Raw genomic sequence first — 17,516 nt, 5'->3', positions numbered from 1 at the left:
CTACAATCAAGGGGCTAGAATCAGGGTGCAAAATCGATTGCAGTCACATTCAGACAAAGTGTATTTGGTTTATAATTGGGTTTAGACCAAATGTTTGGGGTACAGTTAAGTTAAGACAAAATTTTGTCAAACTACTGTCCATTTCAGAATGAATGTATTCAGGGTACAGTCTGTTTAAGACAAAATGCATCTGGAGAACAGCTGGGCTCAGAAAGAATGGATTATGGGGTACAATCTGCTTTTTGTTACAGAATTTTTTTCTTGCTACAACTAGGTTCAGACAGAATTTTGTCAGAATGGGATTTGGACAGAATGCATCTGAGAAATAGTCAATTTTGTCAGACTACAGATTGGAACAGAATTTTGTCAGGCCACAGACAAGTACAGACAGAATTTTGTCTGAGTTTTTCTCTTCATAGAGTCAGATGCAAAACTAGGTGCTACAGGTCAGGTTCCCACATCTGCATTTAGTTCTTGGCAATATCCAAGTTCAGATCAAAATGTTTGACCTGATTAAGAACTCCACACATTTAAACTACATGCTCACTATTCTCAAAACTTTTTGTTTGCCACAAATAGGGTGTGTACTCTCGCTGCTTCTCTCACCATCTTTTTACACTGCAATAACAACTGCATGAGGTCTATAACATTTTATACAATGTCAATAAACTCTTTACATGCTATTCTCTCCCCTTTTCCAATTTTCTATCTGTTAGCCAACAGTGTCAGTCCTTCTGCAGTTCCACAACATTAAATGCTCTCAGTTGGATCTAAACACAGCAAGAGGAAACAGGCCATCTTATTCACGTTTATTCTCCAACTGGTGCACTCTTGGAGAATAAGCCAGAATTGGATGTGCTGGAGGGGGTTTCCTCTCTCCATTCTTCCATCTCTTTTCTCGTTTGTCCTCTAACAAGGACACTGCCAGGGCCTTGGAGACTCCATGTCGTGTGTCGCCCGGCAACAGCATTCCCTGATGGGACATGGCTAAGCGCTAAGCTAACAGACTGAGCCCTGCGGAGACTCATTATAGTGCGCATATACGCACACACTCACACATATTCATACACTTGCGCATCCATAACAACGAGAGAGAGGACTTCGTGTTGTTCCTCTCGATACGTGCACACATAGACACCCCTGTGTTTCATGGCTACGAGGCATTTTGTACAGTTGGACACTATAATGTCCGCTTTAATTGAAAGCCTTTGTTAAATAAATGGACTTCATGAGCTGATGATGAGGTCTGTATCAGCTGTGCTGTGTCTGTCAGTAACAGTGTATGTGTGTGGTGTCTTCCAGTAACAGGATGTATCATGTGCACACTATTCAGAACCAGGGCTGGCCCAAACACCGTTTCACCATTTTTGAATACTTCTTAATATATATATATATATTTTTTTGGCATCACAATAAATAGAATAATAATTAAATTAAATAAATAAGGGGTTATTCTCTTGCAAAAAAAGAACTGATCATCCTTCCCTGTATATTGTGTAGTTTGTAATTTATTAATTAATTCAGTTCAGGTCAGCATGTTCAGTAAGTTACTGATAAGGCCTTCTAGTACCAGGATGACTCTTCTATACTCAATTTCGACATTTTTATTGTATTTTAATCTTTCCTCTGAGGTCCACGTATAACACTTGATGGTTTTGGTTTTGGTTTTACATTATGGCGCATGGTTTTATGTAGCAAAAAAAAATTCATTTTCCAACCTTTCTTTATCCCTTGGAATTTAACAAGCTGTTAAGGAGCTCCACTCTGATTGATCGGCCTGTACTGTGCCTCATTCAAAAAGCAGTCTGTGTTCAAATGTTCCTTCTAACTTCAGGGTGAATGGGCAGGGTTAAACTGCTGTAGGCTAAGCGGGTAGGGGCTTAACTGCTGTAGGCTGAATGGGTGGGGCTTAACTGCTGTCGGCTGAACAGACAGGGCTAGACTGCTGTAGGCTGAATGGGTGGGGCTTGCTTGCTGCAGGCTGAACAGGCAGGGGTAAACAGTTGTAGGGTGAATGAGTGGGGCTAAATTGCTGTAAAGTCATATATATGGAGTGTTGTTGTTCATTACATTACATAAACATTTTTTGCAGCTTAGTTTTCATATATAGACTGTATGAGCTGGAGAGTGCTTTAGGCTTAACTTTAGGCTTAACTACTTTAGGCTAAATGGGCAGGTCTAGACTGAATGAGTGGGGCTAGACTGCTGTATGCTGAAAGGCCAGGGCTAAACTGTTTTAGGCTGAATGGGTGGGGCTTAACTGCTGTAGGCTGAATGGGCAGGGGTAGACTGCTATAGGCTGAACAGGCAGGGCTTAACTGCTGTAGGCCAAATGGATTAGGCTAGACTGAATGAGTGGGGCTAGACTGCAGTAGGCTGAATAAGTGGGGCTAAACGCTGTAGGCTGAATGGGGAGGGGCTAGTCTGCTGTAGACTGATTGGGCGGGGCTTAATTGTTGTAGGCTAAATGGACCTGGCTAGACAGCTGTAGGCTGAATGGTTGGGGCTTGACTGCTGAAGGCTGAATAAGCAGGGCTAAACAGTTGTAGGGTGAATGGCTGGGGCTAAATTGCTGTAATGTAATGTACATTACATTACATAAACATTTTTTTGCAGCTTAGTTTTCATATATAGACTGAATGGGCTGGAGAGTGAAAGATAGGCTTGCTCTGAAACACTCCTTATAACATCAACATCAAAAGGCAGTGCTAAACTAGTGTATGCTGAAAGGGTGGTGTTAAACTGCTGTAGGCTGACTGGGTGGGCTTAAACTGTTAAATGGAGCGTATATATGTGAAGTTGGTTGGTTTACAATGTGCTACTTTTGCAGCTTAATTTTCATTCATGGGCTGTATGAACCGGAAAGTAAATGGTATATTTTGAAACTTTAACAATGTTAACATACTACATTGAGCTCTTTTATTTACAAAATAATAACAAAAAAAGAATGTATATTCACAAAAACAATGATATTCATAAGGTAAAATGTCAAAGATTGTGTTATTGTACAGTTTCAATTTAAAACAGGTCAAACAGAATTTGCACATCACTGCTTTATGTATTTATTAGCATTTCACATAATGTCACAACTTTTTTGGAAATAGGTTTGTACTGTGCCCTCAAAACAAAACCTAATATCTTGCCATTCGCGCTTCTTCCAAATGCTCTATGAACGGGATAAATCAGGAAAAAATATATTACAGGTGGTCCGCTCAGCTAGATTTAAAGCATTTTGAAAATTTCATTTTAGCTATTAGCGTTAGCCACCATAACCACAGATAACATATATGTGATGTTACTCTCAGCATCAGTAATAGATAATACGTACTGTTTACTTTACACAGTCTGTCGTGCTGTAGGCTACTGTGCACCAAACACTTTGCCATAAATGTCTTTTTATACAGTAACATGATCAAATCTGTGTAAACATATTAAAAATGATACAACTACTCACAGCAGCAGTCTAGGTGGTGGACTTTGCCCCACTGAAATTGGTAAAGAGTTAAGCCCCAGCTCCAGAAGCTTAAAACAAGGCTAAACATGTTGTGTCCAGCAATATTATTACTCCATTAGGATGTTCCTATCCCTTACCAACACAGCTGCTGCTACAGGCCACCGATCATTCATTAGCTCTTTAAAACCCACACACACAGACCTCATGCAAGCACACACAAACTTTAATGATTAATAACGGCAGATGGATTTTTGGCAAGCAGATAAAACGTAGTCTGTGATTAACTGTGAGTGAAATGAAAGATTAATAGGTTATGAAGTCAAAGTCATGGCAGCAGAAATAACTCAACAATAAAATACAGTTCAGGCTTCATTCTGCAGTCAGAGCGTAGTGGGAGAGAGTGAACCTGCTGTATCTTGAAACTCCTCTGAACCAATACTCTTCAGCTCGTTCAAATACCGCATTCAAATTAGGGCCCACGCATTGGTGGCTGCGCCATTAGGGCAGATTTATCTGTGGTCCCTCAGTGGAGAAGCCAGAGGGGTGGCCGAGGGGTGACCTTGGGTGTCAGCCCAAACTAAAGCTCTATTCAAGCTGGAATCTGTGATTTGAATCCAGTGCGAATCTGCCATGTCCATAGTTTTTACAGGTTTGCTAAGTTGCAATGCTGGAGCGAACTAGGCTACCTTCGATAATTCGCCAAGCTCTGAGCTCCCTCAGTAATAACAGTGCTGTTCAAATTGACATCATAGCAGTGTATTAACAAAAACAGGTAACAGAAAATGCTGCCTCCATTTTTTCACTTTTTGGGTGTTTGGACCCCTTAAAATTGCCTTGGCCACCCAATGCCCAACCCATTTATACCCATTATACAAATTCACTGAGGTACAAGTCTAACACCATGGCGGACGAGATTGTTTAAAAGTCTTTGCACATTTGACGTGAACGCTTCGTTGGCTCAGATCCCAGCATTTTGTTGGTTTAGATTCATAGCAGTCATGCTAGCATATTTAGCAGATTTGTGGAGAAGAAAGAGATAATGTCATAAATGTTGGTCACTGCTCTGAACGTCATGAAAAGTAGGGCTTTAAACATGCATGTTAAACAGATAACTTTTCGTGTCACCTAAGTAACTTAGTCTGCTTCTTCAGAGCTAACACTAACACTAGATCTAACTGGTACAACACTGGATGCTGAAGGGGACTTGTGGGCTTCTAAACAAGTTGTCTTCTCAGTAAATGATGTTGACTTGAAAAGGTTACCATTGAGGAAAATGATACGTTGAATAGTGAACTCAAGTGTTCATAATGTTGAAACCCATTCAAATTTATAGGAAACATGTTCTGATGTCACATTTTAAGCAACTTCAGAAAATCATTTGCATTTCTCTAAATAAAAATGCTGAGAAAAGGTCATTCTCCATTTCATTTTATGTGTAATTTGAGACATCAGTTTCTGGTCTAAGGTATTGATTTAGTAATCAAAATTTTAGTATAAATCTAACACCAGTCCTCAGTCCCTACTGACATATAAATACATGTCCAAAAATAACAATCCTTAATATCAGCTGATTTTATTGGCACATCTATATATCAGTTGGACCACAATGTGGCCTGTACTTCTGGAACGTTCTCTATCAAAACACTGCACTTTATAAAACACATTTTTTTGCATTTTGCTTTCAAGACTCACCACTGGCTGGGACACATAGAAGCAGCTGTCAATCATGATGTCTTCCAATAGCTCTTGATCTGAGGGAGAAAAGATTAGATTAGACTACATCAAATGAAAACTGGTACAGAAGTGAGAGATGTTAATGCCCAAATAATGGAAAATTTAATTGCTTTATTAAATGAAAGAGTGTGACATACTATATGCAGTAAAGTTGCAAATTGTTCACCCCCCAGTCTATAAATCTAGAGACAACCAAGGAATTGTTATCAGTTCTGATCTGGTTCTATGATGTGCTGGATTAATGGAGATGTAAAATCAAATCTACTTGTTAAATTGCAGCCTCAATCACGGGCAAAGCAGTGGCCTGACACTGCTGGATCTCCATTACTGTATCATTTTATATCATATCCACCACTCATTACACCACCTAATAAACTCCATTGCTGGGCTCAGTAAAAGTTGATTAAACAATCCTTTGAAATTAGCCCTGAGAATTAAGCTGGTGATGCAGTGGGACGACTGTAAAACTGTAAGACTAACCCAGCAACCTCTGTGGTTTCAATATAGGAGCCAGAATCAAACTTTATACAAGAAATAACTAGAATATCCATATTGTAATGTTGCAAATGTGTTATTTTACATGTTGGATTTCTAAACATAAAATGAGAAATTAACCATATAAATATCAGATATTATGACTTTTTGATGCATTATGTAGGAGCATCATCAAGTCAAAATGCATATTTTACAGTGAGAAAAACTTCTAAAAGTGATAGTGGAGATTTTACTTCACTTTCATGCCATTCCTCTGGAGAATACTGTTTGGAATTGGAATGAGATCACTATATATGGGGGAGACAGAGAGAGAGAGAGAGGGAGAGAGAGAGAGAGAGAGAGAGAGCGAGAGAGGAAGAGAGAGATATTCAAAGAGGGTGAGGGAAATTAAGAATGGTAAGGAATGGGAGATAAAAAAGGGACACAGGAGAGAAAGAAAGCCACAGACAGAGAGATGATGAGGGAGAAAGAGTAAGAGGGGTAAAGAGCAGAGAGAAAGAGAGAAGAAGAGATAAAAAAGATATAAAAAAAGGGAAAGAGAGAAGAGGTAAACATGAAAGAAAAAGAGATAAAGAGGAGAGAGAAAGATAAAAAAGGAGAAAGAGATAAAAGGGGTGGGAAAAAGAGAGAGGAGGAATGAGAAAGAGAAAGAGAGAGAACAGAAGAGAGAGGGTGGAAAGACAGAAAAGGACACAGGAAATCATATTGGAGTTTCTTAAGTTTGGAGGCTCGAACCAGCTTTTACACGCATTCTATGTCACTAAAATCCAGCTGATATATCACGTTACTGCCCTACCTCACATGTACAACTCAGCAAATGTAAAAATTACAGAAAAAGCCTGATTTTATATGTTAATGTTGACTGTTGGCTGTTACTTTCAAAGCTAATGACGACGCTAATGACAAACTTCTTTCACTTAAGACAGCAAGACAGACGGTTAAGGTAAATGAAAGAGTGGCTAAAATAAATATGACATTTTCTACTCTTTTCTGGAGTGAAGCCACTTTTATATCATTTATAGACCACTGTAGTCGTGCGTAATTCTGTAGTGCACGTTATGCCCATGTTAGAAACTCCGGGTCTAAGCTCAATTTCTCTATGGCCAGAATGAATAGAGTTTACGAAAAATCACCTCTATCACAACCTGTGTTGAATAAAAAGGTTCAGAACCTGATATGTTTTATCCTGTGTACATATTTTTCCCGAATATCACTGGATCCTCAGGGTATTAATACTAATATTGCTACATGCAAGCTAAAGCTACTGCGCATCAATTTGATGTCACTAAGCTACACAAAACAACGGCAGGCTATGGTGGTGTTCTGGCGAGTTGTGCTACCGTTTGAAAATGTTCTACAATAGCGCATATTTACGGGTATACCCGTAAATAGAACCTGTAAGTATGATATTCTGATAGGCTAAAACTCTTTATCAAAAAGTACTACGAGTGTTAAAACTGAATTTAACTTATTTTTACCAGTTTCTTGTTTGAATGTTCCCATTCCAGCTTAAATGGTGCAGCAATTGAAATTAGCTATCACAGGCATTAGCAAACGGGACAAACAATACTGACCTGTTGGTTTTGAGAAACAGCAGAAATAAGTTAATGTTACTCAGCTGTCAAGCTTAAATAGAGAAACCTGCTCATATCAGGCCTTTCAACTCTCCATGAAGCTGAAGTCAACTTCTTTTTCGCCAGCTTCTTGTTTGAATTTTCCACTTTCACCTTTAATGCTGCTGCAGTTCAGAATTAAGAGGTGTTTAAAGTGTTTAAGGTGGAATGGGAAAATTTGAAAAAGAAGCTGGGGAATGACTGGAGGAAATGTCCTCAGAAAATGTTACCAGCATTAAAATAATAATTAGGATATTTTGATAGCAAAAAACAGCTCATCAGGGGGTCAGCAGTGATATTAAGCTGAGTCTGCACTTAATTGAGTGCAGGTACGTTTGTAGAGCTTTTCAAATCAAGCTAACGGAAAGACCTATCTGATGTTTTAGTGAGTATCAGATGAAGAACAGAGAACTGCAGGGAAACCTGCTCCTATTGTTCTGATTTCCTCTGCCCTCTGTACATGGAAATACGCTACCATATTGGCAAAGCGTGCTTAAGGAGGCTGACAGTCTACTGACATCAATTCAGTGCGCAGTAGCATTAGCAATATTCATATTTCAACTCTTTAACAACCTCAAAATGCAGAGGATCCAGTGGTATTCAAGAGAAGAACATGGAACACAGGGTGCAATAGAGGTGATTTTTTTGAAAACCCTATTCATTCTGGCCATAGAGGAATCAAGCTTAGACCTGGAGTTTCTAATATGGGCATAAGAGCATGGCACCGACTACAAAATGATGACACGACTACAGTGGTCTATACCAAAATTTCTTATACCGTGCGAATTGGTCATACAGATGCCCCGTGGTAAACTGGCAGTGCCTCACCTCCCTACAGAAAACTAATCCAGCTTGAATAGGTCTTAAAAGAAATAAGGAGTAAGGAATGAGAACGAAAAAGTTACACAGAGATAGAGAGAGCAATGGATTTAATTGATGTGCAGAGGTGAGGGAGCGAGAGAGATAAATCCTTTACATCTAAGAGAAATTTGAATACACCTGTTAAACACACACATACATATAATATCTTTGTGTGCCAGCAAAGTATGTATGTGTGTTTGTGTTTACAGATAAGACTCTTATCTTGATTGACGGCTGCGATCTCTCGCTCTGTCCATCACCGAAGTGTGACACAATGAAAGAAAGGTTACCACGGCAACCACTAACACATCGTTTATCTGCTGTGACACCCACATATCACTATCAGCACCGCATGTATGTGTGGCAAACCTCTAACAGTGAGAGCAATGTTGAAAAAAGAACACAGTCATAAATTCACTTTGTACACAGGACACAGACAGCTCTGATACCACTTTGCCCATGTGTGCACAGCAGACTGGGGTGATGCATTGCTTTGGGTGGAGGCCAACTAGTTGTTCACCCAGCGCCATTAACCCCACTCTCATTACCGTACAACCGGCTGAACCCAGCAAACCACGATCACGCCACAGAGCACACGATTTGTCTTTCTCTACTACTGAATTAACAATGCTAGCGCCTGTTCTACAGAAAAGCATTTAGATACTCATTATGAAACCCACCCTGCACTGCATCCTCCCCCAGCACTGTCTTTCTGGGGAGACTGCTTCAGGCCAAACACTGCATTGCATGTCAAATGTTAACAGCTTCAGTGGTTTGGGCTAATTATTGGCCTAAAGTCAGGGTAATTATCTTCAGCATCGCTACACTGAAATAAAAAAAAAAAAAAGCTGAAAAAAAAGCTGTGAACAGTGAAACAACACAGCATTATGAACAGAATACATGCCAGGAATGCCTGGGACGTATTTGAGCTGTACTAGTTTTACCAAAGGAGGTACATTAATGTAATTTGGTCAGGATTTCTCTTTTAATTCATCCTGTACCCTGTAATTTCCAGGTCTAAACAAACAAATCATAAACTCCCAGTTAGTCCACGCTAGAATAGCACTGGGGGGGTTCTCACTGGACACATTTTGTGTATTGATTCCCAAGGAGTCGATTCTTTGACTCCAATGAGTCTGGGAGTTGATTCTTTACTGATGATTCAAAGAGCCGAAACGCTTGGAGTCGACTCTTCGATCCCGTCAACTTGAACATAATGCTGTGATCCGCTCAAACAAAGTAAAGCACATTTTCCCCCACATTTAACTTAATTCTACCCACATTTAATCTAAATCTGCCTGACACAACTTGGTATAAGCTACAAATCTGCTTATCACTATGATCTGTGAGTATGAAAGTGGGAAAACTATGTTTAAGATGGTTTAATCTTTGCATTTATCTACTGCTCTGGCACTGCCTTAACTGGTTAAAGCAGCACTATGTAAGATTCTTTGTTAAAACTGAAAGAACTAGTACTACACTCTTTAAAACAACGGTTCTTCAAGGGTTCTTTAGTCAAGAAAATGGTTCTATATAGAACTGTGAACACTCGAAGATCCTTAACACGATTAAAGGGTTCTTTGCATGGTGAAAGGGTCATTCAGATGATGGAGAATGTGCTGTAGATGGTTCTGTATAAAACCTTTTTGAAACGTTGCACTAAAAAGGGTTCTTCTATTGTTAAGTCAAGCTTGTTATAATAGAAGACCCCATTTTGGTACTATATAGAACTATCTACAGCACATTCTCCATCAATCTGAAGAACGCTTTCATGATGCAAGGAAACTTTTAATCATGCTAAGGTTTCCTTTAGTGTTCACGGTTCTACATAAAACTAACTTACTAAAGAACCCTTGAAGGACCATCTTTTGTGTTTTCTGAGTTCGGATCATGGCTTCAACATGCGCTGATAGTACAAGGGAAGACTGATTGAGGGAGGGAGGAGAGCTTGGGCTGGAGTTCTGGGTGGCTTCTGCCTGTAGCGGGAAGGCCGGACCCCCCCCTCATAGCTGTGGTAGGACTGACGCAGGACTGCGGAACAGGGGGAGATGGGGTGGAGGTGGGGATTGCAAACACTTCGTCACGGGAACAGAAGGTGAGGATGTGAATTCATAGGGCGTTAGATTGGAAGAAAGAAGGGTTTTAGGCATGTTCCCCCACAACTTTGGTTATAAGAGAACTACATATAGAGTCAGGTGCTGCCGCGAGTTGCCCTGTAAACTCTAGTCATTTAAAAAAGAATGGTTAAAAAAAGAGGCGTTGGGCCGGATTTCACGCCACACCACACATCTTTCCATATAAGGATCAGTCTACAGAACCTGAGTCAGAGTTGACTTCTGATTGACTTGGAATTACTTTACCCTTACTTTAAGTGACCCTATATATATGATTATTTTATTAAAATAAATTACTGAATATTCCATTTTTACATTACCAATACAATAATAACACACCCAAAACTTTATCAAATATTTCAGTAGTGACAATTTTAGCTAATTTTGAGCAAAACTCAGAAACGCTTGCCAGTACATGACCAGCAAACACAGCTTTGAACAGTTAAACATGTAAAATGTTTCAATAGTGATGATTCTTAATGTTACAAACTGATTTTCAGACTTTGGGACACATTTACTTCAAAACAATAGAATCTAACTGCTCACCATGTGGCCATGAGGGACAGGGATGCAGTCTCACTTCCTGCAATAAAGTGCAGCGGTGTGGCTAAAATAAGGCTCCGCCTGTGGACTTAAACTCTTTGTGATTCACTAGTGACATGAAAATGTGGGGCAGCATTTTTTGAATAAAGCTTTTTTTTAGTTAAGAATTAAACTCATGATAAAAATTACAAATTTTCAACTTCACTTTAAAAGAAATAACAAATATCTTTAACATTTTGTTATATACTATGTGTGTGTGTGTGTGTGTGTGTATATATATATACACATATATATAGCTTTTTACTGTCTCAATTAATGTCTAAGATCATAACCTAAAACCTTGTGAATATCCAATTCACAAGGTTTTATGTTATGATCTTCTGAATACTTACCACCTACTGTTTTTTAAATAACACGCCTTTTTTATTATTGTTACTTACGATGTGACTGCAGATTGAACTAATTTGGTAGAATGGTCTATAAACATCACACACAGAGGCTCAAAAAGAAAAAAACAAGAAAGAAGTCACATGCGCCACAAGACGATAGCCTAAATCACCAAATCAACCAACTAATTATAATCACCACTTACACCAGCTGCAAGCAGTGAGTGAAAGTTAACTAATGTTTTTTAGGTATTCTTAACAATATCTATTTTCCTGCTGGAATATTTAAATACTCTTCCTTAAAAATATGAATATTCAAACAGCAAAACTGTTAAAATGTCCATCCCATGTTATATGGAGCTGAACCCTGTGTATAGTCTGCTTTTGTGAGCAGAACAAAGAAGCTATAAATCATAAATCCTGAACGGCCTTAACGGTGCAGATTTTTATCACACTGCCATAAAAGAGGAGCTTACCAACCAACAGCCTGCTGTTTCAGCTGCTCTACCATCCACTGGTTTTCGATGTTTGCAATGCAAATATATACTGCTATTTTATATAACAATATAATTATTTTACTAAATATCTAGAATGACCAGTGAATTTACACATCTTCTGAATTTAAACATATGTAATGTTGAAATAGTAAAATAGTGGTTAATCTAAGGGCCCATATGTTACCCTGAGGTCCACTTATAACATATGTGTAGGTTTATTAAACAAAACCTGTCCTAATTCAGTCTTACATGACCTTCTTTTTTCCTTAACAATATTAAACAGGCTGCTTTTGTTACTGTGCCTTTAAGACTTTTAATACAGTGGAATTTCATGACTTTTCCATGACTTTTCCACGACATAAAATAAAATTTCCATTTCCAACATCTAGCATAGTGCTGGGCGATATATCATCTATACCGGTATAGCGTGATACTGATATTATTTCCTGTTTTAGTGATATTTTTAGCAACATATTCGTAAATAAGGACCATTTAATTTTGTGGACATTACTCATGGAATGCAGTCCTTGAGGGTTTACATTTAACTCAAATGCTTAAAATCCATTAAAATAAGGAAACTCAGGAAGTATAAGTTCATTAACTTTATTAATATTACACTTCAATATCACCTGATAGCATGACACTGTGAAATCTTTATCTATGATAAAATCTTGATATTGAATTTTATCACTAACTGTCCAGCACTAATTTAACATATAGACGGCTGTCACGCGAGGAAAAAAAGACCTAAAATTGTCTTAATATTAATTTAATATTTGAATATTATTAGCTAGTAAATCAAAATGCAGTTTAAATGGAATGGTGGCAAGTGAAACTGAAGTCTGACCCATGTACGGACATCTACAGCAAGTTTAACATTCCAACCTCAGAGAACAGATCTGTTATTTTGCTCAGTAGATTAATGTTCCATGATTTCAGAGCCTACATATTTTGTTTTGACTCCATCATCCCATATTTTCATTGACAAATGTTAAGACGTCAATTGGTTTCATTTGTAAAGAATGATTTAGCGTTTTGCCCTAACACATAACACAGACATTGTACATGCAGGCACATCATGATTAGGTGGACATCCTTCTCCATTTCACTATGTATAGCTTGAAATGTTTGATATAGTGTAGCAGGTAACACCTCTGCCTTCTATGCTATAGACTGGGGTTCAATCCCCTGCCAGGGCAAGCACCTTACACCAATATGAGTCCTTGGGCAAGACTCCTAACACTACCTGCCCCTACCTGTGTAAAATGTTCGAATTGTAAGTCGCTCTGGGTAAGAGCATCTGCCATGTGCCATAAATGTAAATCAAATGAGTTAACATTAACAAAGACGTACTGATTTAGCCAGTGAAATAGTATTTATCGAACAGAAGATCAATAAGCGAGGGATTATTATTCAATGGTGTGGGGAGGTAATATATTTATTAGGCTACTGAAGTTTCTCAGCGATTTTAATCCAATTTTTACAGTATTTAGGAGAGGAATGTAAGGAAAGTTCACAGCTTTGAGTATCCAGAGTATAGCAAGGCTGTATAACATCAAATCAACGAGAGTATTTCAGCAGTTAGCTCGGCATTTCTTAATGTAGCTGCAGCAGGTGACGTTTGTTTAGCCGTCGCGGAGCAGACACAGCGCGGTGAAGGCTGATTTTTGTAGCAGAGTGTTGTGCAAGCCTCCATAGATGGCACGTGAACCTGAGGTGAACACGTTAGTGTTTACAGTAGCTCTTCTGTTGCTGCAGTTTTCTCTATGATATGGTATGATATGAGGTATCATACAAGCGCCTGCAGAGATGAACCTGCTCAGCAAACTCTCCTTCAAATTCATTCATTTTAAACAAAGCACAGTGCGCGCTCTGAGCACCAAGTTACAAAACTTCGGAGGTGCACGACCACATGCCGCACCGCGACTGTCATTTCTGTGTCTAGCTTGACTCACAGGGAAGAAGATAGTCACACAGATCTTGATGTGAGAAGCAGCAGCGGTGTGTTTTTCCTCTTATGTTTGGCTTGTTTATTCGTCTTCTCCAGTGTTCGAATGTCAGAACATCTACTACACACGTCCTAAATGTTACATCTTAGCAAGCTGAGATTCACATTAACAACATGTTAATAAAGTTAGTCCATGTGCAGATTAGTGTCAGATCTCGATGCTTTTTACGATCTAAACTCTTCAGTGCTTCAAATGTGATGAGATGATGATAGGCATGGGGAAAAAGTCCAGGAAATTCCAAGACTTTTCCAGGCCTTGAAAAACAAATTTCTATATTCCATGAGCTAAACTGCTGTAGACTAAGTGGGCGGATATTAAGTTACTCTTTATTAATCCCACAACAGGGAAATTCACCTCCGTATTTCAACCCATCTGTGCAGTGAAACACCCACATACACACTAGTGAAGGCACAAACACTAGGGGGCAGTGAGCACATGTGCCCAGAGCGGTGGGAAGCCCCTAACCACAGCACCCAGGAAACAGGCTCAGTAAGCTTCTCTAGAACAAAGTGTTTTACATTAAACCTCTCTAAATGACTTGGTTTACATCTTAACCATTTAACCCCTTTTCACAGTCATTTCAGCCATAATGTTGGTGTAACAATGGCGCACGTAGTGCAAGGTCTAGGAAATATTACAAGGTAAGTGAACAGTCGGTTCTCGTACTTGATGTGTTGGATGTGAGAGAAATGGGCAGACACGAAGCTTTGAATGACTTTGACATAAGCCAAATTGTTATGGCCAGATGACTGGGCTGGAGCTTGTGGAGTGCTCAATGGTGAGTATCTCCCAACACTGGTCCGAGAAAGGACAAACCGTGAACCAGCGACAGGGTGTTGGGCACCCAAGGATCATCAATGCGTGAAGGCAATGAAGGCTGTCCCATCATGTCCGAACCGACAGAAGGGATACTGTATCACCAAACTTTTAATGATGATTATGAGAGGAATGTGTCACGACACAGTGCATCACACCCTGTTGTGCATGGGGCTGAGTAGCCGCAGACTGGTCAGAGTGCCCCAGTGCACCATCTAAAGTGAGTACGATGGTCATAAAGCATTGGAACTGGACCTTGGACTAATGGAAGAAGGTGATGAGCCCCAATTTCTTTTACATCACATGGGTGGCCGGATACATGTGCACCGTTTACTTTGAGAAGTGATGGCACCAGGATGCACTGTGGGAAGAAGACAAGCCGGTGATGGGAGTGTGATGCTCTGGGCATATTTCTGGGAAACGCTGGGTCCCGGCCTTCATGTGGATATCAATTTGACACATCACCTACCCAAACACTGTTGTAGACCTTCATAGTAGTGGTATTTCCCAATGGCAGTGGCCTCTTCCAGCTGGATAATGCACCATGCCAAAATGCACACTGTGTTCAAAAATGAGGAACAGTCTGAAGAGTTCAAGATGTTGCCCTGGCCTCCAAATTTCCCAGATTACAATGCAAATAAGCAGCTGTGAGACTGGAATAACAAGTCCGAGCCGTGGTGTATCCACCTTGCAACTTGCAGGACTTAAAGGATCAGTGGCTAACATCTTGGTACCACAGGTCATGCTTCGCAGGTCAGAGCTGTTTTGGTGGCATGTGGAGGACCAACAGCATATTAGGCAGGTGGTCATAATGTTTTGGCTGGTATTATATCTCAAAGGAAATGTGTAGGATTTTCAAAACTGAAAGGGAAGTGGATTTTCTTCTGTTATTTTTAATGTGGTAGTTGAACATGATTTTTTCATACCAAAAAACCTGCATTTGAGCGCTCTCTTTTATCTTGACAAAGTCGTCATTTTCAAACACTGAACTGATTTTACAGCAGGGGGTTTCACTCATCCCCTTTCACCCCTCATTGCTTACTAGCAGCTTAACACAGAGTCCCAACATTTCACACACAGAGAGCCAACAGTGTCTTATTTAGTCTGATAAAAGAGTTACAAGTAAAAGCTATTTCACTTGATAATGTTAATTAGCCAGTTTCTATCCTGCCAGCGAAACGGCCATCAGGGAAAGAGAAAGAGGTTAATTATGCAGAAATGTGGAAAAATCAATGGAATTCCCAATTAAGGTAAACTAAAACGCTTTTGCTTGGAACACATTAAGAAAGCAGCCAAAGTAAAGATTCACTTCTACACGTTCGTGCAAAAGGCTATGTGACGTCATCTGAGCTGGCTGGGTTTCCACAATGTCAAGAGTGCCCAATGATGGATCGGGGAGAAAAAAAACACCAATGAAAGACAAAAAAAAAAAAAGAAAAAGAACAGCAGGTGACAGATGAATACAATCGACTGGTTTCCATTACTCTTTTTTATCTCCAAGATGTGTGCTTTGCTGTGCTCGTTACATACACACTCTTACTATGTCTACTCCACCCACCCACACACACACACTAACACACACACACACACACACACTCAAACACACTCACACACACACACACACACATTCTCTCTGTATCACCGCATCAAACGACACACACACACACACACACACACACACAATCTCTCTCTCACGTTATATCACTCACAACTCACATTTATCTCAGCAGGGTAGAGGACAGAGGCAGTGAATTGGTCCATTCTGGCCAGGACTTTTAATCAGGTTGTTTAGATGGGTTAGGTATTATACATCACCATCAGGCTGATATTTACTGAAGTGGTTCAGGCAAAGACGCCATTGTTCTGCTCAAGGGCAAGATGGCCATAAAGCTTCTTCTTTTTTTCTTTTTTTTGTGCAGGCAGTCATCCAGGCAGAGCCCTTTAAAGAGGTCCAAGATCACCCACGATGATCAGAAAACAGGACAAAAAATTGCATGAGAATTGCAAATAATGCAGTGTAGCTCTGGCCTGAACCGCTTTTTACAGACTTTAAATAATTATTGATATTTCCAAATGAGTACTCAAATACTAGTAACTCAGAACACCCCTAAAAACAATAATATATGTGTTTATTAGTGTTCTGTAGGACTCCAACAAATATCTACCAATATTCAATAAATTTGATAGCTTAATTATAAGAATAAACATTGAAATCACTGACATATTTACTTCTTATGCATGTGGGGTAACTGATTGTTTATTAAGCCAAATACTAGCATGCCAAAGACTAGCAGTTGTTATTTTCACCTATCCACCATTTTGTCCCACTAAAGATAGCCAGCTGACAATATTGTACTCTAATAGCTGTGAACGATTTTTTCCACAAAGCATTTATATTTTTTATTTAGTTTGGTACCCCACACCGTTATGTGTTTGGACACATTCTCGAATTTCAATCTTGACAAATATGACAAAGATAATGTGAGACACTTTTCTGTGGTGGCTGAAGTGATACGAACGCCTGTATTTCTGAGGTTAGTAACTGTCCGTAAGGCAATAGTGGAACTTGTTTTACCCAGTGTTTACACACTTTCATTTCTTGTGAAAATGGTCCATTGAGCAGGTGGTACATGCTTGATCTCTGCCACAGAGAAATGACATGCCCCTTTTTTTGGCTCCTAGATATTTACTCCTACTAGAGATGGAGGAACCGCGCCATTGCTTTTGCCACCGATAGATGGCAGCGATCACAAAAACCAAACACTGCTTTCTTCACATACTAACTGCACAGACAGTATGATTTTTATTTATTTAGAGGGAACACATGATTTCTTGGCGGCAGTGAAACCATGGCAACCAACAGCCAGCTAGAGTTCATAAACAGCCACAGGTGATGAGCGACCAACAATTTTGGCTGGAAGATATGAAAAGTTGCTGCCAGTGTTAACACAGGGTAAGACAAGTACTAAGAAGTTCAAAAGAATGGGCCTCATT

At 39.5% G+C, this 17,516-nt stretch overlaps 1 protein-coding gene across 1 annotated transcript in view; it reads right to left on the bottom strand.

Moving 5' to 3' along the window:
- Positions 1–17,516, bottom strand: part of LOC118821856 (putative methyltransferase NSUN7) — a 71,259-nt gene that overhangs the window by 34,475 nt on the left and 19,268 nt on the right. Inside the window, exon 3 of the mRNA XM_036590605.1 lies at positions 5,147–5,205. Within this exon, the coding sequence (XP_036446498.1) occupies positions 5,147–5,205 (59 nt within the window). The remainder of the gene's footprint in view (positions 1–5,146; positions 5,206–17,516) is intronic.

Source organism: Colossoma macropomum, unplaced genomic scaffold (genome assembly GCF_904425465.1).
Source record: "Colossoma macropomum unplaced genomic scaffold, Colossoma_macropomum, whole genome shotgun sequence".
Taxonomy (NCBI): Eukaryota; Metazoa; Chordata; class Actinopteri; order Characiformes; family Serrasalmidae; genus Colossoma; species Colossoma macropomum.
The sequence above is the reverse complement of the archived record's forward strand: the minus strand, read 5'-3'. Positions and strand labels throughout refer to the sequence as shown.